The sequence below is a fragment of the Thunnus albacares genome, chromosome 1, assembly GCF_914725855.1.
Source record: "Thunnus albacares chromosome 1, fThuAlb1.1, whole genome shotgun sequence".
Lineage (NCBI taxonomy): Eukaryota > Metazoa > Chordata > Actinopteri > Scombriformes > Scombridae > Thunnus > Thunnus albacares.
In genome coordinates, this window is record NC_058106.1 from 23,958,572 (window position 1) to 23,980,875 (window position 22,304).

Consider the following 22,304-nt stretch of genomic DNA (forward strand, 5'->3'; position numbering starts at 1 on the left):
CTGAATCTGAGCACCCATCTTTGACTTTTTGGATTACAGAGACACAGTTTGTAATAGACCTAAGTAGTGAGTGTTTGTTGAACGGTTTTCAATGTAGTTTTAGTTTCTTGTATTTTGAACAATAATTACCACAAACTGCCCAGGGCCCCTGGAGCTCTTAGTCCCTGGGTCAGTTTGTGGTAATTACATTTGTATAGGAATATACACCACTGCATTGTTTATTCCCCACTGATGGGGACCTTAAAGGTTGATCCTGTTATCACCTAATTTTGTGGCCTTGCTGGAAGCAGGTCCTGTGTCGAAATCTATTTTTAAGAACTTCAGTTTTGTGCTTTTATCTAGCATAATTAGTGAGTTTAATCAAGTGAGCACACAGAAAATATGATTTATGGTAACACTGTGGGATGGAAAAAAGAGTCGGAGTAACAGGTTTTCATCCATTCAGGCAGTTGTAGTAAAACACCAAGTGCTACTCATTTAAATCTCTTCCCCTGTGGACACATTATCTCAACTTTCTATCAAACAAAAATAGCCTGTAATTAAATTTCCTATTCATCATTTTAAGTTTCCTTTTTGATTGCATTTTAGTACAATTATTGAATTGTATTTTAATGGCGTTTCTCTGTTGTTTTAATGGAGAAAAACACTAAAGCTACAACTGAATTTGTTCTTTAAAGGGGCCTTCATCTTTCAGTTTGGGTGTACATGTTATTTTCTAAATCTAATTGTTTTTCTCCCATAAAACAATAAACAAACCACTTAAAAAAAACGTTAACACATTAAAATAGCTCTAATCAAACACGTTATTAATGTGCATTTAGGAGTAAATCCAATCATAAATTCAATACCAATTAAATTGTTCATCAAAGATCATTGTTTCTTAGAAGTTATAATGGTTAATACTTGTGATATTCTACATTACACCCCCTAAACGCGTGAATGAAGCCTTTCCCCGTTTTAATAAAGCATTTACAGCAACATCAGGCTGTGTCAGGGTTTATAAAGAGTCTTGTACCAGAGTATTTTCATCAGATGTCATGTAAATCCTTCAGCAGTCAGTCTGGTGTCTTGCTCTCCTCTTGCAGGACTCATGTTTCAGACTGGAGGAGTTAATCAACTACACCTCATTAATAATTCAGCACCGACGGCCGTGCTTGTTGTCGAAATCCCTTCTGCGTTTCACAGCCCTCATTTCGCACCTAGTTTTCCCCCCTTTACCGGTGTCCTTAATTAGGCTGCTTTTAGAGCAGGTGTAGAGTTGCAGGTGGAGGCGGAGGTGAGGAGCCTGCAGCCTCTGTGCGCACAGTGGCGTGTAAGAGAGATGAGTTCATGATCAGCTTGTTGAATGCGTTTTCTGTATAAGACTTGACTCTACACTTAACAAGCATGAACGTCCGTTTTCTTAATCCGATTCCACTGCCTCAGCTGAACATCTACTCTACATCAACAGGTTAAAATTAAGTGGATTTTTTTTTTTTTTTTTAAATATTTGGATTGTCTAATGAGGACACTGACAATGTGGTCGACTCCAGCTGCTTGCATGATGTGCATCCTCTTTGGTACGTAGCTACAAATTCTGATTTAGTCTGAATGAAATAAACAACTAGCATGCTTTGTCCAAAAAACTAGCAAAACAAAACTATTCCATCAAGATGGCAGTATCGTGATCAATATTTAAACTGGGTTGCTATTAAAGCTTTATTAATTTGATCATGAGTAATGAGTACCAGTTTTAAGACTTACAAACTAATCTAAATCGATATCTGTCACTTAATTGGGTCATGTTTTGCTAAGCTTGTGAACAAATGGACAAAAATATTTCTACATACAAAAGAGATTTCCAATCTCAATGGGACTTACTGTTTAAATTAAGTTTAAAATGAAAATAAATAGCACACAAGCCTTGATATTAATTGTAATTAATTCTGACGTCTCAATTTTCACAATAGCAAAGAGTTGATAGAGATGACTAATGTCAATGTGGATCAACAGAAATGAATGTTTCCTTTCTTTTTTGCACAGGGATCATCTGTGATGTCAAGCAAGTGTGTTCGCAGCCCAAATTAATACAAAGAGAGACTGACCAGAATCCCGATGGCATCACCAAATTGAAAGAAGACATCCACACAGTTATTAATCAAATTCACTCCTTGTCCAGTGAAAATGAAAATACACGCACCCTTAGCAGCTCTTTCACAGTAGAGAGTGTTGACTTAAATGCATATTTTGGTGTTCTGGGTAACTTGTATGGTGTCTTCCAACCACTGATGAGAGAGAGATTCTTTGATGACCTTCCCAAAATGTTAGTTTGTATTTTATCTGGGAGACAGGACTGTGGACTGGAGGCAGAGCTAACAAAGACAGTGTCTCTGGAGTTGGGTAAACCACTACTGATGCTCATGTCATCTCTGAGATCCCAGACATGCACGACGCAGGATGATGGCGCAGATGGAAAGTCAAACAGTTTCCTGAGGGCCTACCTCAGGATGGGGGAATCAACGGCAGCAACATTAAATGGTTTTCAGCAGATGTTTTTAAAAATACTGTCGAGTCTCCCTCTTTCTGGGAAATTGATGACTGCTCTGAGTGACGTGGTGGATAATGCTGTGAAATATGTCTCAGCATTCATGGCAACAGTTCTCCAAGTACCGATGGACTACATCAAAATAGCCTTACAGTTTGGAATCAGGATCCCATCTTTAAAAGGAAAAGAGACCTGTGAGCAAGGTGATTGTTTTTCATCAGTATAATCATTTGAGCAATGCCATGAAATTTTATACATTATATAATCTAAAGTTCATTACTGTACAAATTCTTTGTGCTAATGAATTTTTTTCCCTGCTCATTCTGCAGGAGATCTCAAGCAACTCATAATGTGGTAAGTCATTTTTCCATGTTAAAGGATAGGTTCACAATTTTTCACATCTGTCCTCAAACAATAGTCAGGTGTCAATATTGACTTGTTTTTCTTGATGTAATCATTCCTCCCATTCATACCAGACATTAAGACATCACTTCATAATGCACTCACAATGTACAGTACCAGTCAAATGTTTAGACTTGAATGAGAAAGTGTCTAAAATTTTGACTGATACTGTAAGTAAAAGGGGACAATGACTATAGCCTTCCTTCTGTGCAGAAGTTTACTTGAGGCTAATATGAAGCTTCACCCTTGTTACAATCCTTCCACTGTAGCTGAACAGGAAAACACACTTTTTTTTTTACTTAAAAAGCTGTAACTGTGGTAGATATCTTTATTTGACTAACTCAGACAGCTGAAGCCTCATATTATCTTCAGATAAACTTTTAAATACATTTTTTGCTCAAAACGAGGACTGTGGATTTTGTCCTTCATAACTCACACTGTAAGCACATTTGGATTGGATCTTCTAATGGTCAGTATGAACGAGAGGAATGATTACGAAAGAAAAACCTGGTTCAGTGTTCATTTGGGCACCTCACTGTTTTAAGACAGACATAAAAAATTGTGAACTTATCCTTTAAATGTACCCTGTGGAGTTTTTTGCACTAGTAGCGCTATGGAGCAATGTTTTTGTGAGTGGATCCCCATTTTGTTCGTAGTGTCCATGTGCACGACGCAGTACATATTCCTACCAGCTCACACCATTCCACTGATTGGTGGTAACGCACAAAGAAGAGTTGCAATATGTAGACAAAGGCAGTAAAGAAGATGACTGCTAGCTAGCAAATATGTATGTAAAGAATGTAGGATTTAAATATAAGTTTTTTATAAGGAAGGAAACACATTCAAGATGTTTTAAGACCTCAAGGATTCACACAATGTGTTTTGGTGAGAAACTATTAATTTAAACAGAACTTTTGTTTGTTTACAAGAAAACTCCACAGGGCACCTTTAATTAACATCTTCCATGTCTCCAAGCAGTAAAACACTTATTAGCCAGACTAGCTCTCACTAAACCTGCATGCATTTTTGTAAATATTATGGTGTCATTGATTGAATCTGTTATAATTATTCAATACCTGTTTTGTTTAGGGGAATAAAACACAATGTAAGCTGGTCCTTCGGTAACTCAATCATTGACATCCTTCTGGAAACCTTCCTGGCTTCAGAACAGTCTCTGTGCACATATCCAGGGCCAGAGTGCCAGAGTTCTCCCAGCGCCCCCTTCCAACGCAGTGTCCAAGAGGCAGACACTGATAACAGCCACTATATGCTGCTCAAGTGCGATCGCCGCAATCTGGCCGGGCTCAATGACACGCTGTGCGCTGAAATCCTTGCGGGTTCAAGAGAGGGATCCTCCACATCTGTACTCACCCTTTGCCAGGCGCTTAGCTCCCTCAGTGCTATGCAGATGGAGCAGGTGTGGAGCAACATGTGTTATGTTATTCAAGCACTGGTGTCTCCACTTGTCAGCAGGTCATCAGACTGCAGCGTAGGGGACACAAAGCCTTCCCCTGCCGTCACTTCTCCCTCACAGACTCTCCCCCTCCCTCGATCCGCACCTCACCGAATAGCCAGAGAAGCTTCCAACCTCAAACAGCTCGCCTGCAACTACAAGAACTGGTTACAAGACGAGGTGGTGGATGCTGTCCTTGTGTCACTGTGCAGTGATAACGAACGTGAGCCGTTTGTGAAGCAGGTGTGTCACAATGCTTTGTTGATGAGGAAGCTACTTTCAGACCAGATGAACACCTGGCTGTATGGATACTGTGCAAACGCTTCAGCGGACCCCGAGTACATGGTGAGTCAGTTCTGTGTCTATGAGGAGTGGATTGACAAGCCCTCAGTCCCAGTGGACCCATCTTTACTGGAGTTCTGCATGAACCTGGATGGTCCCAGGCTGACGACACTCATCTGTGAGCATAATAGATTCTTCATGCTTTTATTGTCAAACCCTGAAAATATGCGGTTCATGCCTAACTGCTCAAATCTGGTGTCTCCACCACCAATCCCTGGCCTGGATTCACTTATGCTAGATTCTTGTCGCTACTCTGAGTGGCATGATGTGATGCAGATTACCACTGATGTTTTGTCAAAGTGCATCCTCCGTGATCCCAGAGGTTTTACAAGAGAGGTTTGCTCCAACAAAACTTTTCTAAATAGCCTGCTAAGCAAGAAGGAAAATTCCTGGCTTGGGAGTCACTGCAACACCTCTTTGACTTCTCCACCCACTGAGGCGCCCAAGCCCTTCAGCATTGCAGACTGGTGTGACTACCACACGTGGGGAGAACGGCAGGTGGACGATTCAGTGGTCGGCCTGTGTTGGCAGTACGATAAGCTTGCTTTTCAGAAGAATGTCTGCTGCAAGGCGTCTGTGTTTGAGAAGCTGTTACAAGACCCTCAGAACAAATGGGTGAAATCAGTTTGCGCAGACCTGAAGGAAATTGAGGAAATAGAGGTGTTACGACAGGTGAGTATTTTACCTGGATCACATGTATCCAATCAACTTGTATGAACAAAAAAGAATAGCGAATGTTATCATACAACAACTCAATAACACAGAAATCGTATTCTGATCTTGTACTCATGTAATCTGTATTTCAGGTGTGCAAGTACTCCGATTGGACCCGTCCCATCATTGTGGACATGACTGAGCTAGCTCTCTGCGCTGAGATTGACCCACTTAACTTCACCTCAAAAGTCTGCTCCAATGAAACAGTCCTCCAGAACCTGTTGGCCAATCAGGACAACACCTGGTTAATACAGCACTGTGCCAACTATTCTAAACCGGGGACATCTCCTGGTGGAGGTGGCGGACAAGGAGGAGGCGTGATGGGATTCAATCCTGCAGAGCAGTGCCAGTACTCCAGCTGGAGCGTATCCCTTCCAGACGCAGCACTCCTGACTCTCTGCTGGGAGCATGATCAGACCAAATTTGTATCATCTATCTGCCCCAATCCCGGTCTCCTCTTTTTGCTGGCCCGTGAGCTGTCTAGCAAGTGGGTGAGCACTATGTGTGCCACCTACACCAACTACACCAGCACTAACAACACCACTGCAGAGCATAATGTTTGCCTGGCCAAAAAACTGGTGAGGCAGTTCAACTGGACCTGCTCTGCTGACTTTACCTCAGTGTGCCAGCCTGGGGCCAGTCAGAATATGGTCCTGCAGATGATGGTGCGCTGCTGGGTGGAGAGTCTGAGGTCCAGGGTGGGGGATCTGTTGACTCCACCTGTGGTTACTATGATGGAGCAGGGGGTCAGCACTACTGTGGTGATCCTGCTGGCCTTGGAGGAGGTCCAGAACACCTCACTGCATGTCACTGAGAACATAAGACTTAGCGTGCTCTCGTCTGTGGCTCGCTATCTTGAGCAGGAGAACGACCTTGACAAAAAGAGGGTGTTGCTGCAGTGCTTTGGGGTAGGAAATTTAATTGTGCAGTCACTGTTTGAAAAGAAGAGTATCTTGCTATCAGTGGTCGAGGAACTCAAGCTGTCAAATAAATCTAGCGGAGTAAAAAGTACAATATTTCTTTCTAACTTGTAGTGGAGTAGAAGTATAAAGTAGCATTAAATGGAAATATTCAAGTAAATACAAGTAACTCAAATTTGCATATAAACATAGCAGTTGAGTAAATGTATTCTCCACTTGCTACATTATGTTTTTACTACTTATACTGCGAGAAAGAACAGGAATCTGTTGGTAAATGAGAACTAATAAAGTCTGTTTTGACACTTTTTTTTTGGAAATGTATTCTGTAGATTAATCAGAGTAGGTTGAATAGAAAATGTACCTCATCTTTTATTCAGATAGGCTTAATCAGTTTCTATGTTGAACAATTCACTTGCTTTATCTAATTATTCATCCATATCAGTTACCATTAGTGTCATTGTGTAACGGTTGACCTCAGGTATACAGCCAGCCTACAGGTGGTGTATAGTTACACTCCTGTCACTGATATCGACATAATGAATCTCTTCAGCTGCGTGTAATCTCTACTGGCTCACACTTGATTTGACAATTACAGTATTACAGTATTGTGTCAAAACAGACTCCGGGATTATGGTTGTTGCCATTAATCCCTCCACTGACTGTGTGTGTGTGTGTGTGTGTTTCTCCTCTGTAGAGAGTACTAACCAGCTTGATGCAGACAGCCAGAGATGTGACCAGTGATGAATTCTTCATCATTAAGGTGATACCTGCGCTTTCCACAGTTTAAATGCTGATGTGAAGTTTTTCCATCCATCATGCATCATTTATGTGTGTGTGTTTCATGCTTGTTTTGGGCTTATTTCCTTATGTATGTTTGTGTTATTTGTGTTTCTAGGAGTACTTCAGTATACCACTGAGCAGCCTGAGGTCGGTGCTCAGTGCGGCTCACATCACCACTGTCAGACTGATCCTTCAGTATTATAGCAGAAACAAAGATACACTGCAGGTGAATAAGCAGATCACCATACATGTGAAGCCTCCACTAGCCACAATTAGCTCTCTTTTCCTGTTTATTCCTGGAATTCTCAGTTCTCTGTTTCACAATGATGCCATCTTTTTAGCCTTTGTTAATTATACAGTATGCAGTATCCCATTCTTGCTGACACACAACTGGTATTTGCTTGTGTTTGCCAGTTGCCAGATAATTACCTGTCCACCATGGTGTCAGTGCTGTTCCAGACCCACCTGGTGAAGGATGGAAGTCTCTTTCCTGAGCTGGCTCCCCTGCTGGCTGCAGCCAGTCCAGCTGACATCCATGCTTTGCCTTCACTGCAAAACAACGCCAATGTGTAAGTGCTGGTGATGTTACGTGTCAACTAATCTTAAGCAGCCGTGGGGTCATTACTACTGAGTATTATGTCACTTATTTCTATCACCAGGATTTATCATAACACAAACAGTCACACAGCAGCATTAGTGAGCTTTAGAGGTGTTGGTAAGTGCATTGTATTAGCTCTGTTTTGGCCAGGCTTGTTGTTTTCCAGCCTCTATGCTAAGCTAAGCAAACCAGCTGCTGACTGTAGCCTTGTATTTAACAGACAGATATGAGAGATGAGAGTAGTATTGAGCTTCCACAGAGCCCCTCAAGTCCTGAAAGATGATTTTTTTAAAAATCTTGTCCACACAAGATTATGTTGTGATACACGATAATAACTTACCCGCATAAGTTTGTTGTTATCTTTTGGACTTTGGAGGCTCCGTAATCTTCTCATCTAACAAAACAAAGACAATAAGCACATTTCCCAAAATGTTGAACGATTACTTGGACTATTTAAAGGGATCCTACTTTAGTATTATTTTCATATGCCAAACAAGGTGGGAACTGAGTATCTTTGTGTTACCTCTGCCAAGAGTATGAAGTGAACAGCATGATTTATTTCAATGGTGCACAATTATGCAATGTCACTTTCCTATATAAAGTAGTATGCTTCCCTCTGATCACAACCCTGGTGTTAGGCTTCAGTGAGAAGTGATGTGTCATTGCACCCCAATGTGCCAGGAACATGCATTAAACATAGAAGGTAAAAGATACTAGTTTGTGACCAGATTTCAGTCTAGAAAGGGCATTATAATTTGTGTGTAGGTATTTGCTGTTGATTCAACGGGAATTAATCATTAAATATCGAGCAGAATAGCAAAACAATCTGACTCAGTCTCAGTCCACAGTCATGTTTTGGTCTTTACCAGCTGTTAATGACTGAGCACAAATCAATTTAAACTTAATTGTCCCTTAAGGTTCATGCACATACAACTAATGATAAAAGCACAAACAAATCTCATTGTATCAAAGTCAACTGTATCAAAGCCCGGCAAGTAAGATTGTACAATAATATCTAAAATGGAAACAAAAAGTGCAAAATAATGTTACTGATATGGTACACAAACCTAAAAGTGGAAACAAATGGGTCTGTTGTTTTTGTCTCTTGAGTTTTATGCTACAAAACAATGCTACACTACATCAGCTTGTTGATATACAATTTTATACATCCGACTTTAAGGAGTATAAGCAAAATACGCTTATTTGCTTTCTTGGTGAGTGTTAGATGAGAATATTGATACCATACCTTATACTTGTCTGTTCAGTATGAGGCTGCTGCTGGGGGACTGTTAGCTTAGCTTAAAACAAAGAATGGAAACAGTGCATAGCTCCTCGTATTACTGTAATGTACTATAATTTTTACAGTATGTTTTCTGTCTGGATTAAACAAACTAAATATAACATGTTAATTTGTGAGCTTTAGAGGTGCTGTGTGTGATTTTACCTTTGGACAAACCCTGTTTCCCTCTGCTTCCAGTTTTTATGCTAAGTTAAGCTAACCATCTCCTGGCTGATGCTTCATATTTTATGGAGAGACATGAGAGTTGTGTTAATTTTCTCATCTAAATCTAGGCATGAAAGCAAATAAAAGTATTTACTCAAAAAAATAAGCTATTCCTTTTAAAGATTTAATTTGGCTTACAATGGTATATGTAAATAGTTTGCTCAACGTTCCTCTAGGTTTAAACTGTTTAATACAATCTTTCAAAGCAGGCTGCAGACAATATTTTGCAAATATTCTATAAAACTGTTACAAAGCAACCGTGCCAGTATATCACACACAAGTTTAAAAAATTCTGTAATTGTATTTTTTCTAGGAGGGAGACTATTAACAGATACTTGGGGTCCATGTCACTGGATCGGAGGCGAGCATTTGGCTTGTGGTACAGCAAAGTTTTGCCCCCCTCCAAAATCACCAGAGGTCATCAGTCACTCATCAGGGACACTGGAAACCTGATCACTTACCTGCCCTTCCACAACTTCCAACACCTCTCACCTGCTCAGGTAACAGCCCTCTGAGCTCTGACACCTGGCTGCGAAACCAGAGAAGCCAGTACTCTGTCAGTTCGATTGGCCCCGGGGCCCAGCAGTGCTACCTGTCACATACTGGTCAAAAGATCTTTCTCGGTCACCACCAATATGTGTCATATGCTTGTAGCTAATGTTGAATAAATAAAGATAGAAACACATGAACTGACCTTTCAGGGCTCAAACATGAATATAGAAGAAGGTTTTAGGAGTAAGTTAATGATTTTTTAAGGTGAAAAGACTGCTGAATTATTTGTCTGTGACCTAATATTTGCCATGATTATATTATACATATGTATTTGGATTAAAAAAACGTTCTAACTATATTTTTGTCATCATGTCAATCCCCAGCTATTAGACGGACTGGATGTATTGCAAAGAAACACTCTGAGCCCCCTAAAGCAGGAATTCATAGCACAGAGCCTCATCGGCACCTACAGAAACCTGACAGCTCAGGATTTCACCAGGTCAGGAAACACTTTATATAGGCAACTCCCAACCTTTCTGTATTAACTCTACATGTGGCAAAGCATATTGCTATTTAGTTTGATTTTGCTGGATTTTTAAGATCAATCTCATTCTTGGTAGTGTAGAAGTAAAGTCATATTTTGATATGTAAACAGATTGCTTGTATCTCACTTCCATAATGAAATATCCTTCATTTAAATAGAGTGACTTACCTGCTTTTAATCTTTCCCACCCACTGTTTCACCTGCAAGACACTAGCACTATGTAAAACTTGTAAAACTACATGAAATGTATGTTTTAGGAGATCAGACAATAATCTTTTATTTTTAAGTTTTAGAAATTATCCAGGTGCAATGCACAAAAGGTGTCTCCAAGAAATGGGTGGTGAAAATGTTAAAAAAAAGGGTTGGCATTAAAATCAAGTTTGTTTTAAATTGTCAGTGACCTTTGTCTGTGACTTTCATTCATTGGCCATTTAAAAAAGATAAGTCTTATGACCCAGATAATGAAGTCACATTTTTTAGAATGAAATATACAGTAATTTGTACTTAGAGACAGTACAGTTACTCAACATTAAAACAATGCCCCTATGTAGTAGCTTTAAGGTTGTTAAAATCATCTTCTTTCACACTGTCTGTCTTTTCAGATTTGGTATTTTTTCATATTTTTGGGTCTACACTAGAATTTGAAACATTTGGCTGCATTAGTTTGCAATGACTGGCTCATCATTAAGGCTACTGCTTGCTCATATTAAGGGGTTAATTTAGTGAGAATTTCTGAAATGTAGGCCTATATTTAGCATTTCGTCAGCAAATCTCTCATCTGCTCCCAGGTGTGTGATGTTGAATCAGTGTTTGTAATTTTAGGCTGGGTAATCTCTCGTGCCTGGCAGACTCAAAGGACCTCCTGGTATACAAAGGCACTAAGGCCTTCAGAGTCATCCAGGAATTTGTCATGAACTGCACACGCGAGGGACGCAGCCTGCCAAGCCACCTGGTAGGAACAGCAAAGTTAATACGTGGTTTCTTTGTTGTTGTTTTTTAATGTGTTTTCATTTAACAACTGTATTTAAGAAGTATTTATATTATCCATGCTGTCTCTTTGCTTGTTCTGATGTTTATATCCAGACTTCCAGTGTGTTACTCAATAGCACAGAGTTAAGTGTCCCAACCTCACTCAGCCCTGACCGACTGGCAGAGCTCGCCCATCTCCTGCCCTCGCTGGGTGTGACTTTCCTGCAGCGTCTCACCTCATCACAGCTACCTGCTGTCCTTCCTGCTCTTGACTCTGTGCCTTTCAGTCCTGAACAGGTAGGGGAGTGTGCTCAACCTTTCTTACTAGTGAACCGATTCTTACATATGAAATAGTTGTCAGGTATCAGGTATACATGGGTGCAGTCAATCCCTTTCACTGCACAAGTCTTTATTGGTTTTACATGGTTGGGTTTCTTGGCAGCTGGTGGGGTTTGTAGGCCTGAGGAACAGCTGACAGGCAGCCAGTCTTCAGTACACTGACCCTTGAGCCTCTCACTTTTTCTCTCAGTCTCACAGCTGTTGTCTTGCACACATATGTCTTAAAGAGACTAAGGACTAACCTCTTTAAGCCCACAGACCTTTTTGGCAGGTCCATAATGACAAAAATGTTGTGTGGACAAGCAGATTTAAACCAAAACCTAAATTATCATTTAGAATTTGTCATTTAATGTAATGGTGAAGATATAAAAAAACATTTTGGATTTGAATATTTCACCCATTATAAACAAGTAGATACAGCATATATTGGCATACCAGTCAAGTACCAGTTAAATTACTATTTGAAATGTTATTTACCAGCGTTTTTACTCATTTGCTGTCATTCTGTATCTTTTTCAGGCCTCCATAATCGTAGACAAGCTGTCTTCAAGTAACACAGTAAGTGTTTTTGTAACCACATTTAGCGTAGAGTTTGCTCTCTACTGTTTTTGTGTGCCCTGACCTCCACACATTCTTCCCCTCTGCCCAGCTGAGCACTCCAGGCCGACTGGAGGAGCTCGGCTCCCTCGTTGTGGGAGTAAAGACGGAGGCTTTGTTGACACTGACCTCTGACAAGCTGCTGTCATCCCTGCCTGCCATGGCTCAACACACACCAGGCTTCAGCCCACCACAAGCAAACGCTATCTCCGCCAAACTATGGGTACAACACACACATTCGCAATAATAGTGGGGACACACATGCATTTAGAGTCATAATAAATTTAGAATAAAATGCAGCATTGAAAAAAGAGTAATAATATTAAGGACACAATATCTTATTACTCATGATGGATTTGGAATTATTCTCTAAGCTTTCATTAAAGTTCACTCAGTGTTATGTAAATGATTAATTGGTGGACAGCACCTGTGACATCTGTTCCTTGTGATATCTTAATACTTTTGGGGACATTTTTTGTCTCATAGAAAAAGATACAGTAGAGACAGACTGTGAGAGAAAGAGGGGGAATGACATGCAACAAATGTCATCAGCCGGACAAATGGAGGGGTTGCAAATACGTCAGATTCTTAAAACTGTAGACTACCAGGATGGCCCCCCCTGATATTTGAACTTTGTCCCTACCAGGGCTTTCCAGAAGTGGTTGGCTGGTTGGATGATGTAGAGCCTCTGCTCTATTGCACACCGCTGCTCAGTATCCTGCCCAGGACTCATCAGCTTGTGAACAACATCACCACTGCATCCACAAAACCCTGGAACACACAGCAGGTATCACACAGCCCATCTTCCATCAGCACACATCGAAACAGCTGTGCTTGTCAACTTTGAGTGCTCGTTACTTTTAAAAAAAATGCAATGCCAGCCCATCACAGTCCCCATCACAGGCTGCATATGCAGAGTGGTAAACAGGTCAGCAATAGAGAGTTTTTCATTTGTCAAGTTGCTTTGTTTGATCAAATATCAAGTATTAAGTATTTAACAAGGAAGAAAAGAAAGCTCAGTAGTAGTGGTTGGAGAAAAATCTGAAAAATGTACATGATTGTACATTTGGGCTTGGGCCTCCATGTACAGGAAGCCCAAGTAATGGTCAAATTTTTAAAGTTTATTAATCAAAGCAAAAGAAAAGGAAAAAAAGCACCAAATAGTGCAATATACAGATAAACTGGAATAAAAATGAAATGAAATTTATACAAATGTTTCACCTGATGATAGAATATGCGATCAAGTTGTTAGTCAGTTCACAAACTCCTGCCTATTTGAATACAGAGCCGGTGACACCATGTTATCATCTCCTCAAGCTTCCTCTAATTAAATATGCTTCCTCTGTTTGTAATGACAAAGGTGTGTATGACAGCATCTTGATTAGTTACTAAATTATTAAGATGAGAAGTAAAAGCAAAGACATCATCACCGATACTGTGAATGGACTTGCGTGTGAATACAAATGCTGCAGACAAAAAGTGTCTCCTTATCAGATTGCCATTGTCTCTGATCACGGAACAGAAGCTGCCTGGAGGCTGCATAAACCTGTAAACTATATAACACAACTTCTTTTTCCATTTCTTCCCCAGGCTAAAGCAATATTCAAAGAGGTGCTTGGTACTAAACCAAATCTTATCAAGCAAGATTTCCTGTAAGTCCAATTTGTTTGTGTGTACCTATTTGTTAGATAACTGTGTAAACACAGTGTTTTTTTGTGTACAATCCTAGTCTATACCCAACTTTTCTGTCTTTAGTAGTCGTTAGTACTCTGCAGCTTTAATGTATATGTGAGGCTATGTGCATCTTAAGACTTTTCTCTCTTTATGTAATCAGGAGTCTGGGAACAGTGGGTCAGGGTGTGAGCTGTAAGGCCTTACAGGAGCGTTTCAGAGCTGATCCTTTGCCTTTGTCAGTGAGAAGAATCCTGGCGTTTCTCAGGCAGCAGCCCAGTCCTCTGCACACCTCACTGGTAGACATACTGTTTGTTTGATTGATCTGATTGTACTGTAGGGCAACAAGGGCAGACGTGTTGTTCCTGTTCATGTGATATAAAATGCATTTTCATGTGTATTTGTTTCTACTCGGGGCAGAAAAAGTGTGTGATCGATGAGCTGTATCAGTTTGAGTTCTTCTCTCAGCTGCTTGAAGATCTTGGAGCTGAGATTGCCCTGTCCATGCCGTAAGTCTGAAGTTGTAATTAATCAATGCACAATAAATATGTTAACATGAGAGACAGAGAAATAGTGATCTCACTATAAATAGAAGATAATGAAGAATAATAAAATAGATAATAATAATAAATAATAATAACATTGAAGGTTAGTGGCTGCTCTCTCCTTATCGAGATAAAACATCAAAAATTGGCTTGATTTGGTTGATTAATTCATTGTCCACTTGACAGTATCAACCATCAACCTAGAAGAGCCACACTTTATATTCATAAAAGCTGAAACAACAGTTTATTAGTAGAGATTTAAAGACATACTCACTTAAAGACATACACCCTAACCCTTATTTTGTGTGTGCAGGGTGAGCACCATTAAAAAGTTCTCTACAGATATGATGGACACTCTAAGGAAGATAATTATTAAGGACCTTCATCAATTTATCGTGCTGTCAAGAACAAAACAGGAGCTCCTGGTGGACAAAATGGTGCAGAGGATGGTCAGTAGAAGGTGTTCAGTAGTGCAGAGTTTTAGTTGTTTTGTGTATTTGATGTGTGGTCAGCAGTGATTGTTGCACTCTTGTTCTGCAGGGCATGTACACAGGGGTGTTCACTGAAGAGGAGTTCCGTTCACTGGGCATCATGGCCACGTTTGTGGTGGACGAGGTATTCGTCCAACTGGACCGCAGCTTCTTCACTGACAATCTGGATTTCCTCCGGGGGCTGTGCTACAGCAGCAGCAAGATGGACATAGTGGCTTCAATCCTGCAAGAACCTGCTGCCTTCGGGTAATGTGATTACCTCAAATGCAAAGTTTTAACCATTGGGAGGAAAATGCAAGAAATCAGTAATTGTAATTGTGTGTGTGCATTTTAAGAGTTTATCCAGTTGGATTTTAAAAGTGTGTGTGTGGCAGATTTCCTCAACCTGTTGTGTAAGTTTTCAGTTGAGGTGAAAACATGAAAATTATCTGAATGATTGGGGATCTGAATGATTGAGAGGACACATATGACAAAGCTCTTTGCGAACAGATATAGCAGCTGTTCACACCACAAGGCTTATGGTGTTAAGATGATGAAGTGTTCTGTTTCCTCACAGCCCAGTGCAGAGCTGGAACCAGACTACGCTCAGTCAGGTGGACAGATTTCTCTTTTTCCTGCCCGAGGAAAGGCTGCAGAAGATTTCCCCGGTGAGTTTACTGCTGTATTTTCATTCATTCAGTGTCACATCTTAATTGCCCCTGAGATAAGACAGATTGAGAAGAAAAAACCTTAAAACTAAAGATTACTTCCATTATCAGTAACCTGCACAATACAGTCTATTTTCTTGATTAATCTATTATCGTCTGGTCTATAAAATATTGGAAAATGGTGAAAAGTGCCTATCACAATATCCTAGAGCCCGAGGTGACCTCATCAAATGTTTTGTTTTGTCTGACCAATGGTCCAAAATCACAAATATTCAATTTACAATCAAGAAAAGTAGCAAGTTTTCACATTTGCAAGTCTGGAACTATCATATTATTTGTCGTTTTTGATCAGTCAATTATCAAAATAATTGCACATTAGTTTTCTGTCAATCAACTTAAATGATTTATAGACTGATTGTTGTTGATTGTTGTAAAGAATTAAAACACAATGCTTGTACAGATTTATTCCATTTCCAGAAATCCATAGTGAGGTGTTGGGATTGTTAACTGAGACCATGGTAGGTTAGACTGTAAATAAATCCCTCAGGTGTCACATCTCCAGGAGGTGTCAGGATCAGGTGGTGACATTCCTATTTTTCTCGTAAACCATCAGTGTGTGTGTGTGTGTGTGTGTGTGTGTGTGTGTGTGTGTTCCCACAGGAATTGATGACTGTCGGGCGAATAGAAAAGCTGTTCATGAGCCAGCGTCAGTGGGAACATGGGGATGTTGGGATCCACTGTTTAGACAAGAACGAGAGGAGGCGTTTTTTTGAAAAGCAGCAGTTTGTTCTTCAGTACTTCCTCGGCTTCCTCAAAATAAAACCTCTGTCACGTGAGCATCACTTTGGTTCTTAAATCTTTGATAGAATCCTGATGGTACTCTTGAATGTATGGCAATCAAGTTAGAATGATTGTTTCTGAAAAATTAAATCTCTTTTTGTTAAGTCAAGTATATGCAAGTAACACAAAAGGTAACAAAATTTGATCAAAAATGTATCTAATAATGAAACCTGTTGTTGTCATATATGCTTTAGATATAACTATATGATACATGTCAACAGTATCTCCTGATCAGATATACTGAATGCGTCTGTCTGTCTTTTGCCAGCGACCCCTATGGTTCCTACCTGTGAGATTCTGCATACAACAGCTCCCTCTGCCTGGACCTCGAAAAGTCTGACAAGCATGTCTTCATCGGCCTTCTCCAACTGTCTGGAGTTGATAGGTCAAGACCCATTCCTTGCATCATACCAACGCAGCCAGGTCGTCAAAAAAGTCAAAGAGGTGAGATTATTATGTGGCTATTTAAAGGTATAATATGTAATTATTCCACATTAAAATGTCTAAAAACAACTAGACCTATGTTATATATTTATCCCAAATGTTTCCAACAATTTTCAAACCCAGAGAAATCTGTAATTTAATCAAAGTAACGGACCGTTTCATTTGGTCGCCTGTCAATGGCGTCATATCTCCTGTACCAAAGAGTAAACACACACACTCCGCTACAATGGCATCTACCGAAGAGTAACTTACACACATACAAGATAGTACATCGGCGTTGTGGTTGTTCCACAGAAACTGTTATAATTTGACTTTTATTTAGTTTTAAGCCACATTTTTATGATAAATTTAGGTGTTATTACCATGTTTTGATTGAGAGATCCCTAGCGGCTGAAATTACATATTGTGCATTTAAGTCCATTCAGCATTAACATTAAGTCCCTACTGTTCATGGCAGCTTCCCCTCTTCAGCCCAGGTGGTAATACTGTTTGTCTGCTCTTTCTTTACTGGGCTCCTTTGGAATGATGTGTGTGTATGAAGACGTATGGCCCCGTGTCCTCCTACTCCCAGTCTGTGATCTCCCAGCTGGGTGGACTAGCGGTGGAGCTGTCAGTAGAGGAGCTGACTACCCTACGTTTGACTGACAGGAGGAGCATTGCTTCTATGGGTGCTGTCAGTGCCTGGAGCAACAGACAGGTAGCTGCTTTGTTAACAGTAGTAAACATATTGGGTACATTTACTTTACGGCCTTGCTAGGCCGAAAAACTCAGTATTTGTCAATATTAAAGTCCAATCAAGTACAGAGACAGTGAGTTTGTGCTGTTTGTGTAACCAATTAACAAAAAAAGATGAATAGTTGCTTAGTGCCAACTACAGAATTTCATTCCAAGCCTCTTTGATATAGACAAGAAATGAGATCAAAAATGTGTTATGTAAGTAAATGAAGGATTGATATTTGTAATTTTACAACATATGGCAGTTTGTTGGTATGTGGCCATGATATAATTAGGATCAAGCTTGACAAATTTTTAGTTCCACTAGTCACGTCAGGTTGTTCGTTGCCTTAGCGTAATCCAGTTGTGGAACATATAACTTGTTGGGTATTATCTCTTACCTGTTATAAGTTATCTGTCTATTACAGTTTGGTTGGCTAGCCTCAAAACTTCAAACTTTTTTTTTTTAACATCACCACTTTGGTGATTGCTGCTCTTTTCCTTTGTCGGACAGTATAGGTTTACGTATAATACAACACAATTATATTTGTCCCACATTCTCATATCTGTATTTGAAAGCAGATAATGCTAAATATGTCAGTTACTCAATGAAGTTCTATTTGTTTTTATTACCTTCACTGAATATACCAAATGTCAGGATACTTACTCTCTCCATTAAGTACACTGCTGATGTGAATCCAAGTAGAAGAAAAATAATTTCTAACTTTATATTAGACAAGTACCACTGATGTACTTCACAAAACACTGTGGAATGCAAACTAATGCACCCACCACTGCAAAGTTTTAATATATGTCCAAAGGTTATGTCTGGATCATAACTCTTGTTTTCATCCTAGCTGGCTGCACTGTTTACTGCTGTGTTAAACTCCACCAAGCAGAGTCCGAGCCAGCTTGACTCCAGCACACTGGTTGCAATGGGATACATCGTGTGCGGAGCTAAAACCACAGAGATGAACACTTTCAATGCTGTAGAGTTTAGGTGAGCAAATAACACCAATAACAGACACCTTTACAGTGGTTCAATCACAGTATTGTTAGTTTCCCCTCCTTTCTCCTCTTCCCCTTGTTGACGTACTGTGTCTCCCCCTGGTGGCTGCAGTAAGGCGGTGCTCTGGCTGGGTCAGCTGAGGTTGTCCTGCTCAGAGGAGCAGCTGCTGGCACTTGTTGGGCTACTGACCCACAGCCTTGCTTTTGGACTCATGAGCTCATGGGGAACTGATGTCTTTATTGAGATCGGAGTTCTGGCAGGTATGGTGCATTCACTACATCTGTATACTTTTTAAAGCTGAATCACCAATGAAGAAACTTATATTTTCATTCTGTTGCTATTACGATACTGTACTATCAACAGTTTTCTACATGATCATGTAGAAAACTACATTTCTACATGAAAATCAGATCAACCTTAAATTAAAGCCATCTTATTTTTATTGTTTGTTTTATTGACACCCTCTACATGTATTGTGTCAGTCTATTATGGCTGGACTCAGTGGACCTTTGTGCGACTTCACTCTTTGAAACATTTTGCACCCTTTACAGCTGGCATTTCAGACATGGCCATGTCCTCCTTGGTGAAAGAGCAAATTGAAGGAATCACACCTGTGGCTATTTCAATGATATCACCTAAAAGATTTGCTGTAAGTTGACAATGAATGACAACATGAAAACAATGTTCACAGAATTAGCTGTTATGATTTAAGATTAACTATTTATTAAGACCTCTATTTATTAAGTTCTTCCTCTGGAGTCCAAAATATCTTGATCTGTGATCATGTTAGTGTACTCATATTGACAACGACTTATCTGGTCTTCTCTTTTCCCATCTCTCTGTTCCTCTGTTTCTGTCTGTTGTGACACTTGAAGGCGGTGTTTCGCCAGCAACAGATCAGCATGTTCTCCTATGAGCAGGCTGCTGCAGTAACTGGTGAGCAGCTGTCAGCTCTGTCAGATGTCCAGAAGACGGCTCTGGCTATGGTGCTGACGCCCTGGGAGGACCGGCCTGTAGACTTCAGAGGTAAAACATTGAATGAAACAACCATGAAACTTTATCGTCCACTAAACATTTTCAGAAGCATACTTCATGTAACACAAATTCATAAACTGTAAATTATTCTTATGATTTTGTGTATCTGGTAAATGTTAACATACATCTCTCAAAGCTCTAACCAAAGTTGTGTCCCAATTCCATACTGATACTATACAGTATTTTATAAATTAATATTCATAATACGTAGTGTACAAGAAATAAAGCACTTTATATTTGCACTAAAAGGAAATGACACAAGGCATGCAGCGACAGAAGTCACATCACTGCTGCCAAATTAAACATAACAAAGAGAAAGCAACATGTTTTTCCAAAGATGTAATGCTTTTACATTTTGTTTTTCTTGTCTGAAATCACCACGGAGCTGTCCACCCATCATCTGCAATTTGTCTTAATTTTTCCTTTGTGCATTGCATTACAGGACAATAGCGTCCATGGAGCACCTTCAGAAAATAAGATAATTTAGTATGATTTGATTATACTTCAGTCCCATATGTATAGAATTTTCAGATAAAACTATTCCAATGTCAAATGTTTTTGCTTGTAAAAAAAAGTGAGACAATCCTGGTGAAAATTGGTGCATTTCAGGGGTTTCATACAGTGGCCCATATGGATAATGCACACATAAGAGTGAATAATCGATTAATAGATTAGTTGTCAACTACTAAATTCATTGATTAATCATTTGGAGTCAAATTCCAAATTCTCTGATTCCAGCTTCTCAAATGTGAATATTTTCTGGTTTCTTTAGTCCTCTATGACAGTAAACCGAATATCTTTAGGTTTTGGACTGTTGGTCAGGACAAAACAAGACATTTGAGGATGTCATCTAGGACTTTGGAAAACAGGAATTGACATGTTTCACCATTTTCTGACCATTTCCATTTTCATTTTATAGACCAAACAAGTAATATATTAATCGAAAATGAAAATAATCTTTGGTTTTGCTCTAAATCCTTGTTAGAGTAGTACGTAGTGTGGAATTGGGACACAGTGCATGGCTCTTAAATGTACTTTAATTCACCTATTTCAAAATTACATGTATCTTTTTCAGAGAGTGAGTTTGTGGAGTCATAGAGTTTGTAAGAGGTTTATTTCACAGCAGTCCATGAACTACGGACAATGCTCACTTTGAGAGTGATTGTGAACTTCTTATATTTATGCTGAAATGCTTCCTTGGGATTCAACATGCTAAATTATATAAAAAGAAACAGAAACAGGATCACTTGAGATGAGTATTCTTCCATTTGTTTTGTTATTCCATAGTCATAACAGCTCTAAAACCTGGAATATCACTTCAGTGTCATCCGCACCATTCCAGAAAGTGTAATGAAATACTGAAATCTGTTTTACAGTGATTTTTGTTATGATATATAAAAATGTATAACAATCAGGGATCATATTTTGCATGATTCTACATTTGTATTGGTTTCACTGTGTTCTTGTAGGGAAGTCACTGGGGCTGGCGCTGAGCCACAGTCCTCTGTGTCTGATAGTGGGACTGCTGATACTGCTGATCATCCCGCGCTACCCTGACCTGATCTGCCCTGGCACATGACCCCACTCACCCCTGCTGGATCTGGAGAGAACTCTTCCCTCCTCATCCACATAACCAAGATTATCTCATTTATCTGTGCAATACCATGTCTGATTGTAATAAGCATCACTTCAGTATTTCTATATACTGTATTTAATGAGATTATTATTTATTTTGTGCAACTTAACATATCAACATTCAGCACTGAGGGAACCAAAGGAATAGTTTTTAACTTAAAAAAGAGAAAAGCAATACATTTTCACGATATAACCTCCCACAGAATTATTTTCATTGCTGTTGGCATATATATATATATATGTATGTATATTTTTTTTAATCTTGAGAAACCTGTATGAACCACAACTGTCCCAGTGTAGTCTTCTAAGGGATGTTACGCCATACCCGGAAAAGCAACCCAAACACTTAAATATTACCAATATATATATTTTTTGTGAAATGACAAGAGTGTAAGAGCTGTAATGTTTGCTACATTTATATATTTATCCCGAGTTTTCTTAATTAGATAAGATTAAGGTACATAAAGGTCAACAAGAACTGATAATACTACTATTGGTCAACTTTCAGTCTATTGTTGCTGTGAGTTTTGTATTGTTGTGCACACATTCTGGTGTGATAAATATAGACGTAAGTTATTAAACTGAACCACTCTGCCTCTGACTCAATTTTGGTTTTTGTTTAATTTTGCACTCATACACACTCAGTGGAATTGTTCAAAAAATATTTTTTCACAATACTCAATATCTCACATGTGCAGTAAGAGTTTGTGTATAATGTTCATTTATGATAATCTGTGTGGACATACATCTCCCAACAAGAAAAGAAAGCTATAGTGAGATGATGCTAGAACTGCAACAATTAGTAGTATAGTAAATTTATTGTCAACTATTTTAATAATTGATTAATCATCATTTTTCAAGGAAAAAATTCAAACATTCTTGTTTAAGCCTCTGAAATGTGAAAATTTGCTTCTTTGTAGTAAAGTGAATATTTTGGGGTTTTGGACTGTTCGTCGGACAAAACAAAACAATTGATGACACTTTGGGTTAAAGGAAATTCTCTTTTCTGATGTTATATGGGCCAAATGATTGACTGATTAATTGATCAAAATAAAAGGCATCAGATCAATTATGAAAGGAATTATTGGTTGCAGC

General features: G+C 39.3%; 1 protein-coding gene across 1 annotated transcript; it reads left to right on the top strand.

The window, feature by feature from the left end:
* Positions 1-1,056: 1,056 nt before the first annotated feature.
* Positions 1,057-21,796, top strand: strc1 (stereocilin 1). Its single transcript, XM_044350939.1, has 29 exons — positions 1,057-1,559; positions 2,023-2,727; positions 2,854-2,878; positions 4,016-5,393; positions 5,528-6,343; positions 7,050-7,115; positions 7,251-7,361; positions 7,550-7,704; positions 9,551-9,737; positions 10,113-10,228; positions 11,096-11,225; positions 11,357-11,539; positions 12,101-12,139; positions 12,231-12,401; positions 12,825-12,965; positions 13,769-13,830; positions 14,013-14,148; positions 14,270-14,358; positions 14,708-14,843; positions 14,935-15,131; positions 15,442-15,532; positions 16,193-16,364; positions 16,641-16,816; positions 17,358-17,513; positions 18,388-18,530; positions 18,651-18,799; positions 19,091-19,188; positions 19,415-19,565; positions 21,044-21,796. Exons 1-29 carry the CDS (start codon positions 1,502-1,504, stop codon positions 21,151-21,153), a joined length of 6,147 nt encoding a protein of 2,048 aa, XP_044206874.1. The 5' UTR covers positions 1,057-1,501; the 3' UTR covers positions 21,154-21,796.
* Positions 21,797-22,304: the final 508 nt, after the last annotated feature.

Bases quoted from the DNA above. Each gene is read 5' to 3' on its own strand.
- strc1 (XM_044350939.1), top strand. From the start codon at position 1,502: ATGAGGACACTGACAATGTGGTCGACTCCAGCTGCTTGCATGATGTGC. The intron at 11,226-11,356 runs GTAGGAACAGCA...GTTTATATCCAG, and splicing joins GCAGCCTGCCAAGCCACCTG to ACTTCCAGTGTGTTACTCAA. The intron at 12,402-12,824 runs GTACAACACACA...TGTCCCTACCAG, and splicing joins CTATCTCCGCCAAACTATGG to GGCTTTCCAGAAGTGGTTGG.